At 40.1% G+C, this 23,251-nt stretch overlaps 1 protein-coding gene across 2 annotated transcripts in view; it reads left to right on the top strand.

The window, feature by feature from the left end:
• Nucleotides 1–23,251, top strand: part of LOC115635506 (protoheme IX farnesyltransferase, mitochondrial) — a 159,894-nt gene that overhangs the window by 103,329 nt on the left and 33,314 nt on the right. For both annotated transcript variants that reach the window (XM_030534385.1, XM_030534387.1), the window contains one exon: nucleotides 6,217–6,287. In XM_030534385.1, the coding sequence (XP_030390245.1) occupies nucleotides 6,217–6,287 (71 nt within the window). The remainder of the gene's footprint in view (nucleotides 1–6,216; nucleotides 6,288–23,251) is intronic.

The raw sequence follows: 23,251 nt of genomic DNA, 5'->3' as shown, positions 1-23,251 counted from the left end.
GCACCGGGTGGGGTTGGGGAGGAGGGAAGGACAAGGCCACACTGCACTTTAAAACTTAAAAACTTTAAAACTTATTGAAGGCCAGCCTTCTGTTGCTTGGGCAATCCTCTGGGGTTGAGTAGCTGGGTGGCTGGAGGCCCCCGTACTGCGTTCTTGGGCATCTGGGTGAGGAGGCAATGGAACTTGGGAAGGAGGGCTGTTGGTTACATAGGGCTGTAGCAGCGGTCTGTGCTCCTGCTGCCTTTCCTGCAGCTCAACCATACGCTGGAGCATATGAGTTTGATCTTCCAGCAGCCTGAGCATCGACTCTTGCCTTCTGTCAGCAAGCTGATGCCACCTATCATCTTCAGCCTGCCACCTCTCCTAGCGTTCGTATTGTGCTTTCCTGCAGTCTGACATTGTCTGCCTCCACGCATTCTGCTGTGCTCTGTCAGTGTGGGAGGACAGCAGAAGCTCAGAGAACATTTCATCCCCAGTGCGTTTTTTTCACCTTCTAATCTTCACTAGCCTCTGCGAAGGAGAAACATTTGTAGCTGGTGGAGGAAAAGGGAGAGTGGTTAAAAAGACACATTTTAGAGCAAAATGGGTACACACTCTCACGTTAAACCTTGCTGTTCACATTACACAGCACGTGTGCTTTCGTTACAAGGTCGCATTTTGCCTCTTGTATTGAGGGTCTGCCGGTTCGGCATGAGAGATCACTCACGCTTCACCCCTCCCCCCACCGCGGGGCTAACGGCTGGGAACATTTCTGTTCAGCCACAGCCAAACAGCCGAGCAGAAACGGGCACCTCTGAATGTCCCCTTAATAAAAGCACCCTATTTCAACTAAGTGACCATGACTGATATCACTCTCTTGAGGATAACACAGCAAAATAAAGAACGGATGTTGTTTGAATGCCAGCAAACACTGGGACCGTATGCTGCCATGCTTTGTTATGCAATGATTCCCGACTACGTGCTACTGGCCTGGTGTTGTAAAGTATCCTACCCTGGCGGATGGAATAAAGCTGCCCTCCTCAGAAACCTTTTGCAAAGGCTTTGGGAGTACATCCAGGAGAGCTTTATGGAGATGTCCCTGTAGGATTTCTGCTCCATCCCCATACACGTTAACAGACTTTTCCAGTAGCTGTATTGTCCGTGAATGCCAGGGAAAATTAATCATTAAACAAGCTTGCTTTTAAACCATGTGTAATATTTACAAAGGCACACTCACCAGAGGTCCCTTCTCCGCCTTCAGGGTCCGGGAGCACGCCTTGGGTGGGTTCGGTGGTTACTGGCTCTAGGTCCAGGTTGGAAAACATCTTGGCTATTGGGGAAACCAGCTTCTCCGCTTCCTTGCTGTGAGCTATCTTCAATCTCTTCATCATCATCTTCCTCATCCCCAAAACTCACTTCCCTGTTGCATGATTCTCCATTGACGGAGTCAAAGCACAGGGTTTGGGTAATGTGGCTGCACCCTCTAGCATGGCATGCAGGTCATCGTAGAAGCGGCATGGTCAGGGCTCTGATCCGGAGCGGCCGTTTGCCTCTCTGGTTTTTACGTAGGCTTGCCTTAGCTCCTTAATTTTCACCTGGCACTGCTGTGCGTCCCTGTTACAGCCTCTGTCCTTCATGCCCTTTGAGACTTTTTCTAATGTTTTAGCATTTCATTTACTGGAACGGAGTTCAGCTAGCGCAGATTCATCTCCCCATACAGCGGTCAGATCCTGTACCTCCCATTCGGTCCATGATGGAGCTCTTTTGCGATCCTGGGTCTCCATCATAGTCACCACTGCTGATGAGATCTGATGAGATCTGCACTCACCTGCACCTCTCCACTCTGGCCAAAAAGGAAATGAGATTCAAAAGTTTACGGGTCTTTTCCTGTCTACCTGGCCAGTGCATCAGAGTTGAGAGCGCTGTCACAATGGGAGCACTCTGGGATAGCTCCCAGAGGCCAATACCATCGAATTGCCTCCACACTGCCCCAAATTCAACCTGGCAAGGCTGATTTCAGTGCTAATCCCCTCGTCAGAGGTGGAGTAAAGACATTGATTTAAAGAGCCCTTTAAGTCGAAAAAAACAGCTTCATTGTGTGGATGGGTCCAGGCTTAAATCGAGGTAACGCTGCTAAATTTGACCTAAAATCATAGTGTAGACCAGGCCTCAGTTCTGATACCTGGCACCACAGCTGCAGCGGGCAGAGCAATGGCAGGAAAACCTCTCCTGGGCATGTGCAAACTGCCATTTTTAGAAGCTTGTTACTTGGCCAGACTTTAGTAGACTTTCACAGCCATGGCAAAATACACGTTCCTGACATGAGAGCGACCCCTTTGCCAAATTTCTAGTTCTTGCTCAAAGTGTAGAGGCACTAGAGCTTCTCAGTTGAGCAGTTGTAGAACATTTTAACATGAGCAAAAAAAAAAAAAATCCCCAAAACTTATTTTTCTTCATTCTTGGAAATGGTTGCAGCTTTCTAGAAAAATCGAGCCTCAGGCCGACACTGGCATGGAAAATTTCAGCCTGAATGTGTAAAGTTTGCCAAATTTATAAGCAATTTAAAACAGGGTCTTATAATGGAAAGTGTTAAGCAACTATAGGTGTCTCTACCAGCTCGGCCTATAATACTAATACTCTACAGCTGCAGGGTTGGTGGTTGTTCGTTTTTTTAATGTGATGGAAAAGATTCATTCAGGGTCAAAGACCACTTGTGCTACATTTCATTCCAGATTTTATTTTTTCCGGATTGTGGCCACATAAAACAGGGATTTATAATGGAATAATCTCTTTAACTTGTTCCATGGTGGAACTGGCCAGTGCTATTACAATATATAATGTAACGCGTGAGATGGGAGTCTTTCAAAGCTTCCAGTGGAGAAGAACTTAATGTACAATATGAGATTAAGTCCTACAAGTGATAAGTACAAATTGTTTTAGTTCTTGTGTATGGATCTGTATTATATAGACTGCCTTCACTGCTAAAACATTTCTTTGCATCTGCTCATCACTTGCCTTGATGGCTGTACCCTTCTCCTTTCTGGCTTCTACCTCTCCACCTCCAGTCCCCAAGATGCTAGTGCCAAAGTCATCTTTTCGTCCACTACATGAACTATATCAGTCCCTCCTTGAATCCCTCTCTTATCATGTAAAATCCAAGCTGCTGCTGCTTCTCACCTATAAAGCCCCATGTAATTTTGCTCCTACATACCTCTCTGTTCCCATTTCTCCCTATACTCCTCTTGCTTCCTGTATTCATCCCTTTCCTTTCACTTCATTCCTTGCTTCAGCATCATCTTTCATTTTTGACTTTGTGGCTTCCACAATGTTACTTTCTATTGCCTGGAACAGTCTGTCTCTCAAAGCATATTTTCTGTTCTTCAGATCTTTCTCCAAGCAAGCCCCTCTTCCCTTCCTCTCAACATCTCTTGTATTTGTTATGTTCCAGATCCTTTGTAAACCATTAAGGACAGGGCAAGTATCGTTGGCCAGGCTTTAACTAAAACATTAGGTTAAACCCACTATTCACTCAGGGGTGTGAAAAATCGAACCCCCGAGTGACATAGTTAAGCCAATCTAGCTTCCAGTGTAGACAGCACTAGGTCTACAGAAGAATTCTCCCATCAACCTAGCTACTGTCTCTCAGGGAGGTAGATTAACTACAGGAACAGATTTCAGAGTGGTAGCCATGTTAGTCTGTATCAGCAAAAACAACAAGGAGTCCTCGTGGAACCTGAAAGCCTAACAAATTTATTTGGGCATAAGCTTTTGTGGGCTGAAACCCACTTCATCAGATGCATGGAGTGAAAAATACAGTAGAGAAGTATAAATACACAGAATATGAAAAGATGGGAGTTCCCTTACCAAGTGGGGAGTCAGTGCTAACAAGCCAATTCAGTGAAGGTGGAAATGGGCTGTTCTCAACAGTTGACAAGAACGAGTGGAAATCACGTTTGTAGTGCTAATGAGGCCAATGTAATAAAGGTGGCCCATTTCAAACAGTTAGCAAGAAGGTGTGAGTATTAGCAGGAGGGAATTAGTTTTTGTAGTGACCCATCCACTCCCAGTCTTTATTCAGACCAAATTTGATGGTGTCCAGTTTGCAAATTAATTCCAGTTCTGCAGTTTCTCTTTGGAGTCTGTTTTTGAAGGTTTTTTTGTTAAAGAATTGCCATTTTTAAGTCTGTTATTGAGTGTCCAGGAAGATTGAAGTGTTCTCCGACTGGTTTTTGAATGTTATAATTCTTGAAGTGAGATTTGTGTCCATTTATTCTTTTGCGTAGAAACTGTCCAGTTTGGCCCATGTACATGGCAGGGGGGCATTGCTGGCACATGATGGTATATATCACATTGGTAGATGTGCAGGTGAACGAGCCCTGATGGTGTGGCTGATGTGGTTAGGTCCTATAATGGTGTCCCTTGAATAGATATGCAGACAGAGTTGGCACCGGGGTTTGTTGAAGGGTTTGGTTCTTGGGGTAGTGTTTTTGTTTTGTGGTGTGTAGTTGCTGGTGGGTATTTGCTTCAGGTTGGGAGGCTGTCTGTAAGCGAGGACTGGCCTGTCTCCCAAGGTCTGTGAGAATGAGGGATTGTCCTTCTACAACCTATCTTGAAGTGATTTTCACCTCTTCTTGTCAACCGTTTAGACTAGCCCGCATCCACCTTAATTGAATTGACTCGTTAGCACTGACCCCCCCACTTGGTAAGGCAACTCCCATCTTTTCATGTGCTTTGTATTTATACCTCTTTACTGTATTTTCCAGTCCATACATCTGATGAAGTGGGTTTTAGCCCACAAAAGCTTATGCCAAAATAAATTCGTTAGTTTCTAAGGTGCCAAAAGGATTCCTTGTTGTTTTTACAGCAACAGAGAACCCCTCACATTGCTGTAGTGAGTGTCTACACTGAAGCACTACAGAGGACTCAGCTGCAGTGTTTCTAGTGAAGACATAGTCTTTTACAGCTCCTAGCACAAGGCTCTCATTGTGAGACACTACTGTGACATAAATGATTATGCCTTGTAAATTAACAGCACTATATATGTGATTTTATTAATTATAATCTATAATTTTGCAAAAGTGAGAAACTAAAGTCACAAAATGGTTGAGGGTTGTGATGTCTGAACCATTTTTTGACATATTCTAGCCTTCTGCACAGATCGCACATGAGTTTTTTGACTTTGTAATGGAGATAGCAGCTTGCCTTTGGCACAGTAGCCAGGCCAGTAATGTGGCATTGTCAAAATTAAGATGTTTGTTCATTTTACCTCAAGGTGGCTAAATAAAGTATACTGGCTAAACAATAGCACAGTCCAGCCCATCAAATGTCGAGCATCTATCTGCAGGCAACAGTATTCAATCATTCAGGCTTTGTTCAGAATCATACATTTCATTACATCATTACTTTTTCCATGTATTTATGTCTCATATAACTTGTATCTTGCCCCAAGTGTTCATTCTACAGATAGAGGTTGGTGTCCAGTAAGTACTGGTGTATTGGTGAAACACTGAAAAATGACCCTGGTTGTTTTATGTCATGAGCTTATTGAAATCTAAATAGCTTTACAGGGTCTTGCTATATGGTAAACTGGGTTTGGCTTTAATAAAATTCTTAAAACATTATCCAATAAAACCCCACTGGAGTTCATAGCATGATAGCAGCCTTTACTTTTCACATAGGCAATCGTGTTGGGTTGTCACACTAAATAATTCCATATGGCTTCTTCTTTTACCATTTATCACACCACTAGATGCTACATGTAGTTGCAGTAGCGTTTACCAGAGTTGATTGATTTTTGAGTGGGTCATGGGTTCTCAGAAGTTGGATGATCTTGAAAATATTTATAGCATTCATCTTGCAAAACCAGAAACACCGTATTTGCAAGGACTGTTTGCATAATGTACAACTGGGGGCAGAGGAGGGGGCTGTTTCTTTTATATACATGTGTGTATATGTAACTTATCAAGAGCAGAAATTGAAGTTGGGCTTTACTTCAAATGTTTAACTGTTATGGACTCATTACAAATATATTTGTCTTCCAGGTAGTTTTCTTTTTAAAGTGAAGCCAAAAGTACTAATCTAGACTATCAAAACTAATGTAAAAGGGAGTTTGCCATTTTAATTGTTATTCTGAACCTTCAAAAATCAAGATTAAAGTACCTGTAAAAACAGACAGTACATTCTACGCTTGGTATGATCTCCGGCATCCTTTCAATCCTTTCTTTTTCTTTTATACAGTTCTTTGAGGTTCCCTTTGACTCAAATATGAACAGGACAAAAAACAGACCCCTGGTGCGAGGACAGATCAGGTAAGGCTGCCCACACCTGTTCCCTTTAATGAGAAATGAACCTATTGTTCCTTTTATATGTCTTCTCCCTTGGTCTGTTTAGATAAGTAGATATTTCAACGTGCAGATAAAAGACAAAGAAAGAGATGCCACTCTTTGTGTTTTGATAACTCTGAAAGTTTGTAATAGTCCCATGAGGAGTTTGTCAGGATAATGAATTCTTCTTTCAAATATTGGATAGTAGTTATTGCATAGGGGCCTTTGTAGATGTGGTAATCAAAAGTTACCATCTGCATGTGTTTTGTGATGAGCCCATGCAATCTCTCAGACAAAAGCAGACTACTGAGCTTTATTTAGAAATCAGCCGCTGATCCTAACTGTTGCTCCCTTATGTGCTAAATAAAAATTGTGATTCCACCAATATCTATTGTTAAAAGGAGCAGGAAATCCATCTAAATCTGTTTAGATGATTTAATATGGGGCTTTGTAAAATTAGTACTCCATCACTAACCAAAGGACTAAGTCTACTAGCTAGAAATCAGTATGGAAGATTGAGGGGAGCAGGGGAGCGAGGTGAGGTGAGATGGGACAGGGTGGCATCAGGGAGGCATCAGGGAGGTACAGAGACTAATGCCCTGATGAGGAGTTCAATCTTCATACCCTGGTGGTGTTGGAGTGCGTACCAGGGTGCTGTCCAGGCATATTGCTTTGACCTTTCTCATTTTAGTTTCAGACTACTAAGTACATGGTCAATTTAAAGGGCGCTCCCTATGTTCTCAGTAGGGGCTGTTGGGTGCCGAGCACTTCTGAAAATCTGTCCCTTGTTTTATAAGCATCTTTCCATTAGGAATGAGCTATGGTTGAGAAAATGTTTATTTTGTAATGTCTGGATTGTTTTTCGTTGATGTTTACCGAACCCTAATTGTGTCACATCTAAGCATGGTATTCCAGAGCTGCTCATCCAATATACCCTAGGTATCACTGAAACAAGTACCTGATTACAAACAAAAAACTACGTTAAGATGGAGTTATGGTTAAAAGTATGTACCAGTCATTTAAGTTTAAAAAAATAAGTTACAGGGATGTTGTAATTACCCCCAAACGGAACATGTTGAATCTAAAGCACTTACCAGAGGGTCAGGATTCAGGGCTGCAATCAGACTGAACTCTGTAATGTAAATCAAGTAGAAAGTCATCAGTTTACATGGTAGCTTTTGTTATGTTTTGTGCATTAAGTTCTCAGAAAGAGAGGAAACAAACTAGCATACTTAATTAAATCTCTATTGAATTTTACTTAACCTTATACTTTGGAAAGGAAACAGCTTTGCATCCTATGTTTCTTGTATTCTTCATGAGACAACAGAATTCCATCTTCTGAAACCAGTGCATGCCAAATGTAATGTAGAGTTTTGCAGAAGGGTTACATCCAATTGAACTTTATCTCTTAATTTGTAACAATAAACCCTCAGATTTTTAATTTTGAAAAAAATTTAGAATGTTTCCTTTTCATTGGTTCCTCTTTGTCCCGCTTTCCCTCTTACAGCGTTTTAATTATCTCATTTGTACATGATATATGCATTCATTTATCACTTGAGAAAAAGTGAGTGGAGCCTATTGCAATTTTATAGAGTGCCCATAGGGGGAGCTGCTAAAAGTTACCCATATAAAAACTCTTATACTTCTTTGGTTGCTTTATAGAGTACAACTTCCATTTTCCATCTGGTAAATCATAAAGCCAGAATAAAACTGAGATGGTGACTTTTTAAGAAAAGAATTTTATAACATGTTATCTTCTGCTTTCCATAAATACAAATAAAAATCTAGCATCCCATGGGGCTCCCGTTTGAAAAGACACTTATAGCAACCCTGATTTCTGTTTGCATGTCTGTTCTGTTTCTCGAGGATTGGGTTCCAAACTTTTTAAAAAACATTACACCTTATTTGAAAATTTAAAATGAAGCCTTCATTCATAAATGATTCAACAAACAATTTTAGTATAGCATTTCCATGATTTGTGCCAAGGATTATTTATAACAAAATTACATTTTCCCTTAGGGTTCTATGAACTGTTGGTCCTATTTATTTCTGTGTTTTATCCATCACCTTTGGAGGACTGGAAAAAAGTGATGGATGAAATTACAAGAAAATTGAGACAAAATAGTAAAGTGAACCCTGGGGCTAAATTCAGTCTCATTGTAAATAGTTGGAGTGCTTCAATAAACTTGTTCTGATTAGCTCTGTAAGATGGTGCTAATTACAGATTCCTAAGATTTAGTTAATTGCATTTAAAAGCACATTTTAAGGAATATTGTAATGAAGATGTGTCTCAAGCACAGAATGCGCCAAATTTCGCACCTACTATATACTAGTATATCACTGCTCACTTACATCAGGTCTGTATTTGGCCCAGTAACTTGAAAAAAGAAGAAGAAAGCTTCCTTTCTTCATCCCAGTCATACTCAGTAGAGAGTTTTGTATCACTCTGTATTAGCATTGCCTATAATATTCCTGGTCCCAAGTTAGCATAATCAGAAAACTTTTTTAAAAATTCTTGATTTAGGGAGAGCAATTTGTTTTACAAGTTTCCAGCATCCTGAAATAAACTTCACTGTTGTTTGAGGGCATTACAGATGGGCAAAACCATATTTATTATACTTTAAACTTTCTTATCTTTCTTCTTTTTTCTTGCATATTCCCTTCCACCACAAAATGATAATGTTGGGGACCTCGTGTAATCACTCATCAATCTATGTACCTGACTGTCAACAGCTAATTTAAAGTTATTTAAAGTGTCACTTACCTTGAATGATGTTGACCTAATTCCCTGTAGACTTTGAGCATGCATTCAGCCCTTGTATGAGATCGTTTCTTCAGTGGTATAGCAGAGTAGTATAATCCAGTGGAAGTGATCCAACCATGTTATATTTTGCCACATATTCCCTAGTGTTCTTTGAACCTCTTTCTTTCCATGCTGGATAAATAAAATTCTTAAGTGGTTATGCTAAAGACTAGTCAAAACAGACTAGACAGAGATGGATAAATTGTTTTTAAAAGGCTGGTGTCTTGGCTCTGGGAATGGATCCAAAAGTTTTGGATGCATGCACTGTGTTCTTGCCCATGTGCTTCAAATGTGTTTAAATCATTTTTAGTCTGGTTCTGACTTTTCTTTGGTTGCTTTTACACTGAAGCATTTGGCATACTTTTTAATTCTCTTCTGTTCCGGTCACTTTAACTAACCCCTCACTGTGGCGTCTGAGTGCAAACTATTAACACAGGCTAGGCAGCAGTGATCAGTGATCTTCCAAAGTGTGCTTCATTTCTGAGCTAAAGGATTCCCTTTTAGGGATGAGAAGGTAGTTAAATCTGCACGGCCTGACTCGTGTGATCCTTGGGCTCTCTGCAAAAGCTCTCAACAGTGGTTCCCAGTTGGGATAGTGGCTTTGACATGGACATCTTCCCACTAAGGAGCTGTGCTGAGATTACTAACTTACTTTAGAGAGGCTACTGAACTCTGAAAACCATCCTCAATTGCTGCCAACTTGGGCAGGAATCAAACTGATACCTAAAAATGCTGTTCTCTTGAGCCATCCCGTCCCCATATAAGTCATTTGTATGCTGTGTATTTCCTGTAAATGAGCTAATTTATGAAAGTACTTTTAGAAAATTGTTTAGTATATTAGTGAAATTATTACTTCACTGTCTCATTCTTCCTCATATTTTTCATTGTGATCTATTTGGGGTTTCCGTCCCAAGTTTAGCCATAGCAGGTTAAGAAAAACTGGGGAGGGTGGTATTTTAATTGAACTTGTTTCTAACATTTTCTGCCTTCCCTCTCTGCATGTTTAAAGTAATCCTACTCCCTGAGCTTCACTACCTTATACCCATTTACTTATATGTCCACTTTGCTTCTAAGATTTCATAGGGCCCACACCTGAGCTCCTCCTACCAAGTTCTGAGTGCTTGCAATTCCCATATACTTCAGTGAGAATTCTCAGCACTTCACAAGACAGGGCGCTTGACAACAAGGTTGTTTTATGGAGTGCAGATCGTTTTCCATCATTATTCAGTCTATGAATGCCTGGGAATAGGGTTTTTCTTTACTCTAAACTGGAAAATCGTATTACACTGATCACAGTGTAAATTAGGGGTGAGGGGTATCCTAAAGGTTACAAATCATAAACCAGCTAGTTCTATAGAACAGTCTTCATTGAATGGTGAGCGAGCTGTGCAGATACGATCTCTGGGAGGGTGAGTTTTGGAGGAAGAATCCTCCTTCATACTCACTGGAGCACCTGCAGAGCTACATCAGTGCCCGTGCTGTGAGATCACTGGCCTGACCCTGCAGCCATCCAAACAGAACATGTGGTGATGCACGAAGCCCCGGCCAAGTTGGAGCCTATGCCATAGGGGGCACACATGCATAATCTTTCACAAGCCCCAAACACAGTCCTCCAGCCCCTTGCATAGAAAAACTGCACTGATTCTGCTCCCAGGACACCTCTGCAAGAACTAGTTGGTGGATTTGCCCTCAAGGGTATGTCTACATTGCTATAAATGATCTGCAATTGGCCTGTTTCAGCTGACTCGGGCTTGCGGGGCTCAGGCTATGGGGCTATAAAATTGCAGTGTAGACATACAGGCTCAGGCTGGGCATCCTGTTGCAAAAATAACAAAAGTAGAACTGAATGCAGCATACTGCGAAGCACTATCCATCATCCTAGCCTGCCCACATGTCCTCCTCCCTATTCTGACCCCTCAAGTCCTGTTTGGAAACAGACTACTTAAAATGTTCCTTATACTTGGTTGCAGTGTTAAACTCATTGAGCATATTTATGTTCCACATTATAAAAACAGTTGTTATTTTTCCTGCTGTGAACTGTGTTTATGTAATTGATAGGAAGAATTTCCACACACACAAACCTTTGATTTCAATGAAATGGCAGCAGCCGTTCTTTTTAGTTTCCTGTTCAGTATGATTTATTCCATACTTTTTTAAGACGATGGATTTGATTTTCTTGCAGATTGGTTTACATAAATCTCTTATGCTAGCACCAGCAACTGGTGCTAGTTTAGTTTCCCTCTTCTAGTAAGACAAGCATCGTGATCCATTATAGGTTGAAGATGATGGTCTTGACTTTCCTGCTACCACACACTTATGTATTTAGTTTGTTAAATAGCAGCTGTTTTCATGCACTATAATACAGTTGGACTAGCTATGCTAAGCACTCATAAAAAGCTAATACAGGAACACATTTCTCCAAGAGAACAAATTTAGGTTTTCGTCTTTAAATATCGCTAAATCTTCTGTTCTGGATAATTTACTATTTCAGTGGTTCCTAGTTCCTTGTACATCCATCGTTGCTGGTACTTCCGGTTTTTGCAATAGCTACCATTACACTTGCACGGAGTCTCTTTGGCTTGGAGTTCTGTTGGAGGATAAGGGTGCAGATTCCACTGTGGGATCGGAACATTACACTCTCCCCATACCAGCTCCACCTTTAATTACATGGCTTTGCACCAGGCCATAGAGCACAGCACAGGTTTGGAACAGGCAGGATTCTGCTGTAAGTCAGGGTGCACCCAGTGGTGAATGGTACAACTGAAGTCCTAGAATTGGCTCAAAAGGGCTGGGAACAATTGACCTGTCGGACAAGTCATAATTAACTTACTTTAATATAATTACTTAAAATATAATTGGAAGCTACTCCGCAAAAAAAAATTGCACTCTTGACCACGGCTTTTTCATGTGTGTTTTAATAAACTCAAATTCTTGGCACTTAATTTGGCAGAAGACACTACTTAACCAGTCCTGATAATGCCTCAGATATTTGCAGAAATTAATTAAATATTAATTTAGTTTGATAAATATATTTCCTGGGACTTTTATTACCCCCTCACTTTTACAATGCACTAACAGATACCTCGTGTATTTTGCCTCCTTGGTTCTTACAGCCATTATTAACAGTTGATACAATTATTAACACACAAAGCTTTTCCACTTTTTGACGTGTATGACTCGAGTGTCAGTTTTGACCAGTTTAGCTCATAAGCCCACAGCTTTGGAGAATCAAACAGAAAAGACCTGCTGTCCTACCAGTCTGTCAATTTAAATTGATTGGGTTACATCATCCGAGAATAAACTTTACCATTTCTGAGCTGCTGCAAATACAAACATTTGCAATACATTTGCAAATATATAGGCTGGGGATTGCATAAACTGGTGGAACGCTCTTATGGGTTAGATGTTCTGTATTTATTTAAGATTGTGTTGAGATCCAGGATTGGTAAAGCTCAGCAACACATCAAGCCCAATTCATCAATGTAAGGCTTTTCACAGATTTGGTTGTCTGTGGCAGGCCTACTAATAGTTTAGCAAAACAAGAATATGCTGAAGAAATGTCATATGGGTTACAAACCTGTCTCTTCCGTAATTAATGTGTAAGGAGAATGATTCTCTTCTCACTAACTCCAGTGTAAACCACGAGTAACTCTGCTGAGGTCAATGGAATCACATTGGTGTATGTGAGAGAAGTTTATGACCTTGGTTTACACTGAAACCTGCACTACGGATGTAGCAATCCACTATCTTAAACCAGTATTTTAAAGTTTCCTCAAGGTTTCAGTACAATTTTGGTTCCCATTTAAAGCTTAAACCTTTACTTAAATGGCTGATTGTTCTGGTCCCTTGGGTGGCCATTTCAGGCAGGTTTCACTGTATTTAAGTTAAAACAAAAACTCCATAAATCTGTAATTCTTCAGAAATAATCATTATAAGAGATCAGATGCTTATTTCCCGCTGGAAAACATTCCAGTGTTTGCTTAGAAAATACTTCATTTTAAAGGGACGGCCCTGAGATCTTTGTAAGCGATAAAAATGTTACTTTTTTTGGTGGGAGGTTTTTTTGTCTTGTTTAAACAGAGCACAATTCAAAGCAGACACCACCACGGCAGCCTTTTCAAGCAACTTTTATCCTGCCTGTATGCAAGCTTTTTTATTATTATTTGAAAACAAGTAAGTGCATTTTTCCCCTGCTGGGTTCCTTTTCTTTCCCGTGTTTTTCAGAAGATGGGGAAGTTGGCATTGGCTACATTTGGTAAATAAGAAATAAAAAAGGCAGCTTTATATTTTTGACATGTCCAATTACTTGTAAAAATGTAGCCCATGCATTCTAAGCAGCGGGGCTCTTTTTTCCCCCCTTTAATTCCTTCCATAGCCACGTCATAGGGGTGTGAGGGGGATGGGGAGAACCTCGGGGCTAAAGCACAGTTTAATGAGAATAAAACCCACATCAAAGGATGGACTAATGGAATGATATAATGCTTGCTGTGTCACTTTCCCAAAGGGACTATGGATGACAGTACTTATATTTCAATTATCTATTCACTGTGTGCATAAGATGTTGATTAAATGATTCTAAGGTACTAGAGTCTTTTTGTAGCATTCACAGAAAAATGTTGATTCTGCATATTATCCTTAGATCAAAATGTATATTAGCAGGAAATTGTATATTAATATCTCCACATATATTTTGTTTCTCAGAGCAATTAAAAAACAACTTTTTTTTATTAACTCCAGCTTTACATTCACATTCATTTTGGTTAAAACAAAGACTGCAGAAGTTACTAGCTATTCAGCTTGTTCCTTCAGCTAACTCCTGCTGTCTGAAAATAATTCTGCAAAAGCTCAATAGAGACATTCCTTTGTAGGCAGCTTTCTGTTTGTTAAATATAAATCCTGCGGAAACACTTGACCCCTCACGCCTTGCTGCTTTTCAGTTCAGCTATGGGGCCTTTACCACCGAATTATTTATCAGAATCTTTAATTGCATGTGGGACAGTTGATAAATTTGAGTACATTGTACATCACATCACGTTAGGAAACATCCCAGATGCTCATGTATAAACCAGGAGTCACGGTGCATTTGGCTAAATAGCCGCTCCATCTGCTTGTGAGGAACACTACAGAGAAGCGATATGGACTCCTAATGGAGTTGTTTTATCCTCCCATGTCAGCGCCACACCAGGGGGTAGAACACAGTTAACTTGAAGACGCCAAACTATTGTATACTAATCCTTCTGATTTTGTGTTCTATATCAACGGGCCTTTTGGAACACTCTGGTTTGAGCTGTTCAATTTTTAAAAACTAAGTTGTGGCAAACAGTTTACTTTGCTTCAGAGACAGTTGTTGAAATGGATTTTCACAATCCATCCATTATGGCTCATAAACAAACAAACAAATATTGTAAAGCCCAATATCACATCTTGTCCAGAGATGTTTCCTTCTGACCCCCTTTTACTGAGCGTGTCAAACATTTCAGATCCATGTTTGTAAATTTTGGCTTAATGCAATCAAAACCCTAACACTTTATTCCCTTTTAATAGTGTTGAACCTTATCTGGTCTAACCACAGCCGCACTATTATTCAACATGTGCCAAGTGTTCCAAGAAATGTCACTACTCAACAAGTCCATTACAGCACTGCCTGTGATTGTAAGCTGTTATACTTTGAATTCTGTTTACAGTATGTTATGTTAAAAGTGCATTTCTTCTATAAAGGACAGAGTTTATCGAGTCTTTAAACAAGTATCGCTTACACGTTATCAACTTGGCAAGTCAGATAGCAGGGTTTGTTTCTTATACTTTAATTAGCTTTTGCTGGCATATTCTGTGCTGCTCCGTCTTTACAACTAGAGAGGCCACATTCCTGAGGTTAAGATATGCAAAGAGCCTCTCTCACATTTTATTTGAAACTACTCGATAAGGACATAGTCACGTGGAATATTTTGTTATAAATCAAAGAGTAAATAGACGCAATCCACGGTGATTCTCACTGAGGTAGCTGCAGGATGATCAGATGTTATATAGTCATGTGCTGTGGTGTTGGATGTTCATTGTTTTGTTGTATTTCTTCAACTTAGTCAAATATAGCTCTAGATGCCAATCCCATGCTGTGGACACCTATCTGAAAGGTTAAAACATACAAAATAATACAAATGGTTGGTCATAAATATAACAACCCCCCATCCCTCACTTCGTTCCTTGAGTGACAGCCTGAAAAAATAGAAAGTAAAATTTGGGAACATTGCCTCGGTACACTGTTCATAGTGCAGTACTCTGGTGTTTTCTGATTATGCTAGCAGTCATATTTTAGAGGATGTTTGTAACTTGTCCCCCACTCTACGTTCAGTCATTTCTTACAGAGATGAGAAAATTTTGCTGTTGTTTCTCAGAAGTCTTGCACATTTAATTTTGGATTTGTAGAAGAGGAGCTGTTAGTTCAGATCTGTTGATATTAGCACTGAAAGAACTGTTGAAATGGTTCTTGCTTTGTGACTCTGGAACCGAGTCTGGCATCTCTCAAATCATTTGACTTTGTCCATCCCCACATTGATTGCAGCAAATATTCTCAGCACTTTTGTGGGGAGCAGTTTTTGGGGTCCTTTTGCATTTTTTGTATGTGTGAGCTCATGTCACTCCTCCTTCTGCCTACCTTATGCTCAGAAGCCCATTTCCTTCTTTCGTAGACACGCAATAATGGTGTCTCCAAAATAATTGTCTGTTCACCCAGCTCTTCTGCTCTTAAATCAAAGTATATGTCACGCAGGTAAAAAGTAGAGAAAATCGCAATCAAAACAGCATCACAGATTATAAACACAGCTAGGTTAATCAATGCAGAAAGCATAGCTGTAGGTAAATACAAAGACTATTGTATCATACACAGGAGAAAGTTTTCTGTCTCAGGGCTTGTCTACATCAGAAAGTTGCAGCGCTGGTGAGGGAGTTACAGCGCTGCAACTTTGAAGGTGTACACATCTGCAGGGCATCACCAGCGCTGCAACTCCCTGTTTGCAGCGCTGGCCGTACTCCCGTTTTGTCTCGGGTGTAGAGGATCCAGCGCTGGTGATCCAGCGCTGGTAATCCAATGTAGACACTTACCAGCGCTTTTCTTGACCTCCGTGGAAGGAGGAAGCCTCTGGTAATCAAGCTGGTCTCCTTTCCCGGTTTGCTCTCTCGTTCCCGGAACCCCGAGCAAGCAGGTCTCCTTCCCTGCGGTTTGCAGGGTGGCTCCGGGAACGCGAGAGCAAACCGCGGCAAAGCTGGTCTCCTTTCCCGGTTTGCTCTCTCGTTCCCCGAACCGCCGAGCAAGCGGTTCTCCTTCCCTGCGGTTTGCAGGGTGGCTCCGGGAACGAGAGAGCAAACCGCGGCGAAGCTGGTCTCCTTTCCCGGTTTGCTCTCTCGTTCCCCGAACCGCCGAGCAAGCGGTTCTCCTTCCCTGCGGTTTGCAGGGTGGCTCCGGGAACGAGAGAGCAAACCGGGAAAGGAGACCAGCTTCGCCGCGGTTTGCTCTCGCGTTCCCGGAGCCACCCTGCAAACCGCAGGGAAGGAGACCTGCTTGCTCGGGGTTCCGGGAACGAGAGAGCAAACCGCGGCGAAGCTGGTCTCCTTTCCCGGTTTGCTCTCGCGTTCCCGGAACCTCCCTTGAAGCCGCCCAACAGCGCTGCAGTGTGGCCACATCTAACACCACTTGCAGCGCTGGTTGCTGTAAGTGTGGCCACTCTGCAGCGCTGGCCCTATACAGCTGTACTAATACAGCTGTAACAACCAGCGCTGCAAAATTTTAGATGTAGACATGGCCTCAATCTGCTGTTTCTAGTCTGTCTTTCATTGTCCCAGAACCCATGAGCCTCAAAAGCTTACCAAAATGGATCGTTTTACTTTATAGGAAAAGCAGGTTCCTTTATCATCTCATTTCTCCACACCCCATATCCAAGGAACAGGGGCTATTTCCACACTCATCTTATTATGAGTTGTGTCTAATGCATACTGTCATACCAAAAGTAACTTGATCAAGGCCACAGAAGGAGAATCAGTACCATAGTTAACTTTAAAAATCAGTAGTTTATCCTGTGTTCAATCCTCTACACTATATCTTCTTCAATTTTTTGATGACTTTAAAACTTTTCTTTCTTTATTCTGCTGCTGTATTCTAAATTTCATTTACTCTCAAGGCAAATCTGCATTACAGCATATTATCGTGTTGGAACACAACTGTGAACAACTGTGTTACATAACACAATATTGGCATGCCATAGTGGTACCTGACATAATATGCTGAACACGATTGTCCTGGTCTACTCTGCTTGGTAAATCATAGTCAGCATCATGTTATCTGACATGTTCAGACTTGATAATCTTGTAATATAAACAACTCCGATGATAGTAGGGCCAGAAAAATAAAACTCCCTTTATTCATCCTGACTACTTTCCTTTTGCTGGACTACTCCCTACCTACATCTTTTCCAGGAATACTATTTTAATCTAAGCCTTCTCTTGATTATCTGTGGAGATGCTGGTTTGACAATCTACCTCTAGTAATAACTTTTACATAACTTTTATCTTAGTCTATATTTCCTTACATAATGCCTTCCATCCCAAGAGAATCAGCTCTAGGGGGAGCACGACAGCTACTTAATAACACTGCACAATACTTTAAGATAAGAAATGAAGAGTATCCACTAGACATTGAAGCTGGGATTTAGATAGGGAGAATGTAGCTTCCTTTCATTATAATTTGACTGTTCATTTGCTCTTACAGCTCATAATGTCTAGAGTCTCACTTTCCCTTGGATGATTGCTCTTGCCATCTTCTGAAACAGTGAATAATTCCTTTCTGTCATTGTTATTGGTCTCTTGAAAGGATTTATAGTTTCTGATCTTATTCCTCTTAACCCCTCTAATGGCTGACCAACTTTTCTGCTGATATTTTTTTAGAAAAAAAATTAATAAATATTTTGCACTGCAAAATTCTCCATCCTGATAAGCCTAATGCAACTTCTTCATCCATTGCTTTCTAAGGGCATCCACTGTGGAGGCCTCCGCAGAAATGTGTGTTGAAGAGATTATAGGATAAGAACTGAATCGAGAGGGAAAGGTTGCTGTTTTGAGGGGAAATATTACCCATTTCAGTGTTTGTTATCTTGCACCTGGTTTTTAAGTAAATAGAAGATTGAGATTTTTAAGTAAAATGAGTGGATCATTTAGTGGCCAGTTTTGTTAGATTATAAACCAGGATTTAGTTTAAATATTATGGGGAGCATTTTTCAAATTTACTGTAGGTTTGACTTGTAAGCACTTTAAAAAAATATTTACATTTTCCTGACTTCAGGGGAACTGCGAATATTATTCACCCTATCACTCCTCTCTATCAAAGACATATAACTAGGAGCATGTTAACCATCTGCAGAGTTGCTAAGAAATGTTATGAGTAGCATTATGGTGTATATAGCAAATGTAATAGGAACATAAACATTTTATGAGTATAGATCTTTTTTATTTTTAATGTTGTCTTTTAAATAAAGTGACAAGGCCATTTTCAGTTTCTGTTTTATCACAAAGGACAGATAGCATAAGGCAGTTAATTTGTCTGAATATAAGAACAGCCATACTGGGTCAAATCAATGGTCCATCTAGCCCAGTATCCTGTCCTCTAGCAGTGGCCAGTGCCATGTGCTCCAGAGGGAATGAACAGAAGAGGATAATGTCGAGTGAGCAATCCCCTGTTGTACACTCCCAGCTTCTGGCATTTGGAGTTGTGGGGTAACCCCAAGTATGCGGTTTTGTTCCTGACCATCTTGGCAAATAGGCATTGATGGACCTATCCTCCATGAACTCCTCTAACTCTTTTTTGAACCCAGTTATGCTTTTGGCCTTCAGAACATCTTATGGCAATGAGTTCCACAGGTGGACTGTGCATTGTGTGAAGAATTACTTCTTTTTGTTTGTTTTAAGTGTGCTGCCTATTATCTGCCTTAGTATAATACAAGTAATTGTAAGTTAGTATAAGTAAAGCAAGTCTCTTCAGAATTTCTCAGTAGTATCTTCATTCCAAACCTGTGGTCACTATGATCCCAATCCTGCAGTCTGATCCATTACCCATGCAGAACCTCATTGGCTCAGGTACTTTTTCATAAGGCCAGATCCTGACATCATTGATATGGAGTTACACTGGTACAAAAGAGGGCAGGATCAGAGCTGTAGTATAAAGCTCTAGATTGAAAGAGCCAGTCCACCCCGGACTCCTATTTTCACTCTCTCATAATTTTCTTTTCTATTGAAATTCCTCTGCTTTGTCTCATCCTAAACCTAACGTCTTTGTGGAAATCAGCATAATCAATGAAGCCAATTTTGAGCAATGCAAGCATGAAAAGGAAATATATCCCTTTTAGAATGAAATGGCTCTTTTAACCTAGACTTGTTAGTTTATGATCGTTTTAAAGTCACTGGCTCTGGCGAGGGAGAGAGAACATCTGCAGCTCAGATTCTTTAGGATCTGGAGAAGCTAATTGCCTCCAATTTGGTTAAAATACAGTGTCAATTACACTTTTAAACAACAGTTATATAGTGTCATGACAAGAAGGTTTGGATTCCATGCATGGGTTATTTCCTCATTGGGAGAGAAATGAATTGACACAGACACAAGATATTTTACCCTACTCTATATTTATTTACAATAACTACACTTTTGAACACAAAGTCAGCATGCAGTTTCCAACTGAGAGCCGCAACTCAAGAAAGCAATTCTATATCAGTTTCCACCCAGACTTGTATGTTTACTGTTGCAGGACTCTGTGTTCACCATACTGTCAACATATTAAATCCTTTGTAATATCCAGGTGCCACTCAATTTCAAATCCCCCCTTTTCTGGTCAGATGGTCTAGGTGTCAATCAAAACCACTTCCAGGTTGGTGCTGATGAGCCTGGACTTACTCTGTACACAAAAGAAGTTAATGCTGACTCAAAAGGACCCCTTCCTAAATCCTTGCATTTCAAAGCAACTTCTTTTGAGTCAACTGGGACCGTAAACTCCTTGTCAGGAGACACAATATTATAATGGTGGTCTGAATTACTCATTTAAGTTTCTCTAAGCGCTGGACCATTAACTCAGTTCATAAGGGCATTAGTACCACAGTGGTTTTTATACTCCTTTTATGCAGATAGTTCCTCCTCCCGCCTCCCTCCATTTCAAATTTAATTTATTTATTATAGATCATTTTTCAGATCGTCATCATATCAATATTTTTACTCTTTGAAGTGCTTACAAACAGGTTTTAAATTATTACCAAACCCTTCAAATGTAGTGGGTTGTGTTATCTGAAAGCTAAGATCACAAAAATCCAATCAGCAGTACACCAGGCAGAAGTCCATTTAACCTTGTTAAGGAGCACAGGTAAATCCCTATCTACACTACAGACTGCAGTAGTGTTGTAACTAGATAAGGGGAGGATGATATTGTACCAGGTCTTGTTCAGACTGGGCCTAGAACATTCCCAATGTATCCTTTGTGATGAGATTCTACACCAAAATCCATGTGGATTGCAAACACTGAGAGTAACAGAGATCTAAGTGATGAGATATTGATGGTGTGATGATACTGCTTCTTTTACATTTGAAGTGGAAGTTAAATAATTCATAGGAGGGATTGACAAGTCTCTGCCGTATTTTAACCCCTCCCAAAAGACCTTCTCTAAAGCTTCAGGCATGAATGACAGAAAAATGCATGTTCTGATGCCCTGAGTTGATGGGGAAGTGAAAGGGGTTGGGGAGGGTGAAGGGGGTTGAGTTCTCAATTAGAACTGTAATTTAGTTTTGCATTTTAGTTTTAAAATAAATCATCTTCCAGCCCTCATCATGAGTCAAGAACCTTTTTGCATGATTGAGTGAGGGAGAATAAATGAATATCTATTAGGATTTTTTCCCCAACTCTACACCATTTTTCTTTTCTCTTAAAATAGTGTCATTTTAGCTCATTGATAGATACTGTTTAGTTTAATGAAATTCCGGTTCTTTGCAAGATCAGACTCCAATCAGCAGCTTTTCACATCTTTCATAATATAAAATTGCACTCTGGCCATGAAAGGTGACATTAAAAGTGAGAGAGCAGCTTCTCTGTGTTTAGTAAAACTTGTGATTGATATTGCATAAGATGTACATAAGTAGCAGCATCAGTGCTAAAAAGTGTTCTCCCAGTAATAAATCCGTTCTGCCGAAGCTAAAATCTATTTTTTCCTTTTAATTAGGAAGAAATATCTCTCATTAGAGACTAAACAAATCTCTGATTAAAAATTGTAATTGAATGTAAAAACGTTTTGTCACTCTGTATGCATGTAAGTGTTTTATAGGGATGATATGCTGTGTAACTGTACTAAATGGACGGCATAATGCTTAATTGTGTAATCACTTTGATTTAAAACATCAAATTTGTGCATGGATAGCTTTACATCAGTCATAAGCTAACTGTCAGGTTCATATACTTCTGAACATACATGTCTGTAACAAAAGTTAGAGATTAAAAAGAAAACCCATCAGTGATAGAGAGCTACTGGTCCAGGGAATGTTATTCCAGTTTCAGTTTCCCTTATTTAGTATTATTATTGCTGTATTACTTTTCCAGCTTGCCAATGTTAGTGGATATGGTTTTTATTACTAAAGCTATAAATACTACAGTTTGAAAGGATTTATGCAGAAAGTTAGAATGTACTTTCAGCATCGGTGGATTGCCATAATTCAATTGTCTGTGGTGGTTACTGATTGGTTTTGAATGCTCTCTTCATTACTTTGAGTTCAGAAGTTATACAGGCGCTTTCTTGGCCTTCCATCAAATATCCTTTCAAGGTGACATGGTGCTACCTAGAAGGAAAAGCCTGCAACTTACGGCAAGACCTGCCTTCTACAGCATTCTGACCAGTCTTCTACAACCCGCTTCACCGACTTTATGCCACCAAGGGATTCAGCTATCCCAGGGGAATACCAAGGCAGCTTTCCATTTGGAAAGCTGGGCCACGGATCCATGTCAACACTGCAGGGCATCAGGGAGGTGGGTAGATTTTCCTCCCCATTATCTAACTTGTCTGAGCAGGAAGAGTTCTCCTTATCATACCTATGTTATTGAAATTGCTTTGCCCCTAAAATTCTCAGACTTCTGCTTCCCTCTCCTTGGGCTAAGAGCATTGGCTTGAGTGGGATTGGCTGGGGAAGCTTTGTAGAAGTTCCTTCCTTCCTTCCTTCATTTACTTGACTAATCTCCAAAACAGGCCTGTGCAAATGCTTGTTCTCACTTTCAGGTGACTTTCTAAACAAGAAACGAGCAGCATTGTCTCCTGAAAATATGAACAAACTTGTTTGTCTGAGCGATTGGCTGAACAAAATGAAGGACTCTGTAGACTTGCAGGCTCTACGATTTTACATTGTTTTATTTTTGAATGCATTTTTTTGTACATAATTCTACATTTGTAAGTTCAACTTCCATGATAAAGAGACTGCACTACAGTACTTATACTAGATGTATTGAAAAATACTATTTCTTTTGTTTTTTTACAGTGCAAATACTTGTAATAAATAAATATAAAGTGAGCACTTTACACTTTGTATTCCATGTTGTAATTGAAATCAATATATTTTAAAATGAAGAAAGCATCCAAAAATATTTAAATAAATGGTATTCTATTATTGTTTAACAGTGTGATTAATTGCAATTAATTTTTTTAATCACTTGACAGCCCTAGTATTTTCTAATACAGACAGCATAAAAGAAGAAAACAGACTGGTGATATTTATTTCTGAAATCTGAATTAATTGAAGCTTTAGTAGGCTTCGTGCTTGGCACTTCTGTCTCACCAATTAATATAAGAATATAATGGTGAAATGACTGGTAGCATTAAGAATCACGCCTCCTGTTCTTTTTCTTTCTCTAATAACTTGTTCAGAGCTTCAACCATTTCCGGACAGCTTGTTGTTGGGAGATTTTAGACTGGGCCTCTTTTTATTAAAATAAATTTGTTTTGACAGTCTCGTATGCAGATGAAATTCTCATTTAGAGTATCAATATTGAGATTAATCTAGACATCAATCTCACCTTTATTGTCTCAATATCCTTTACCTGTCACCATAGAACATTATGAACACAATGCTAATTTAGCATTGTTT

This window comes from Gopherus evgoodei, chromosome 15 (genome assembly GCF_007399415.2).
Source record: "Gopherus evgoodei ecotype Sinaloan lineage chromosome 15, rGopEvg1_v1.p, whole genome shotgun sequence".
NCBI lineage: Eukaryota > Metazoa > Chordata > Testudines > Testudinidae > Gopherus > Gopherus evgoodei.
This window is presented reverse-complemented; position numbering and strand designations above follow the sequence as displayed.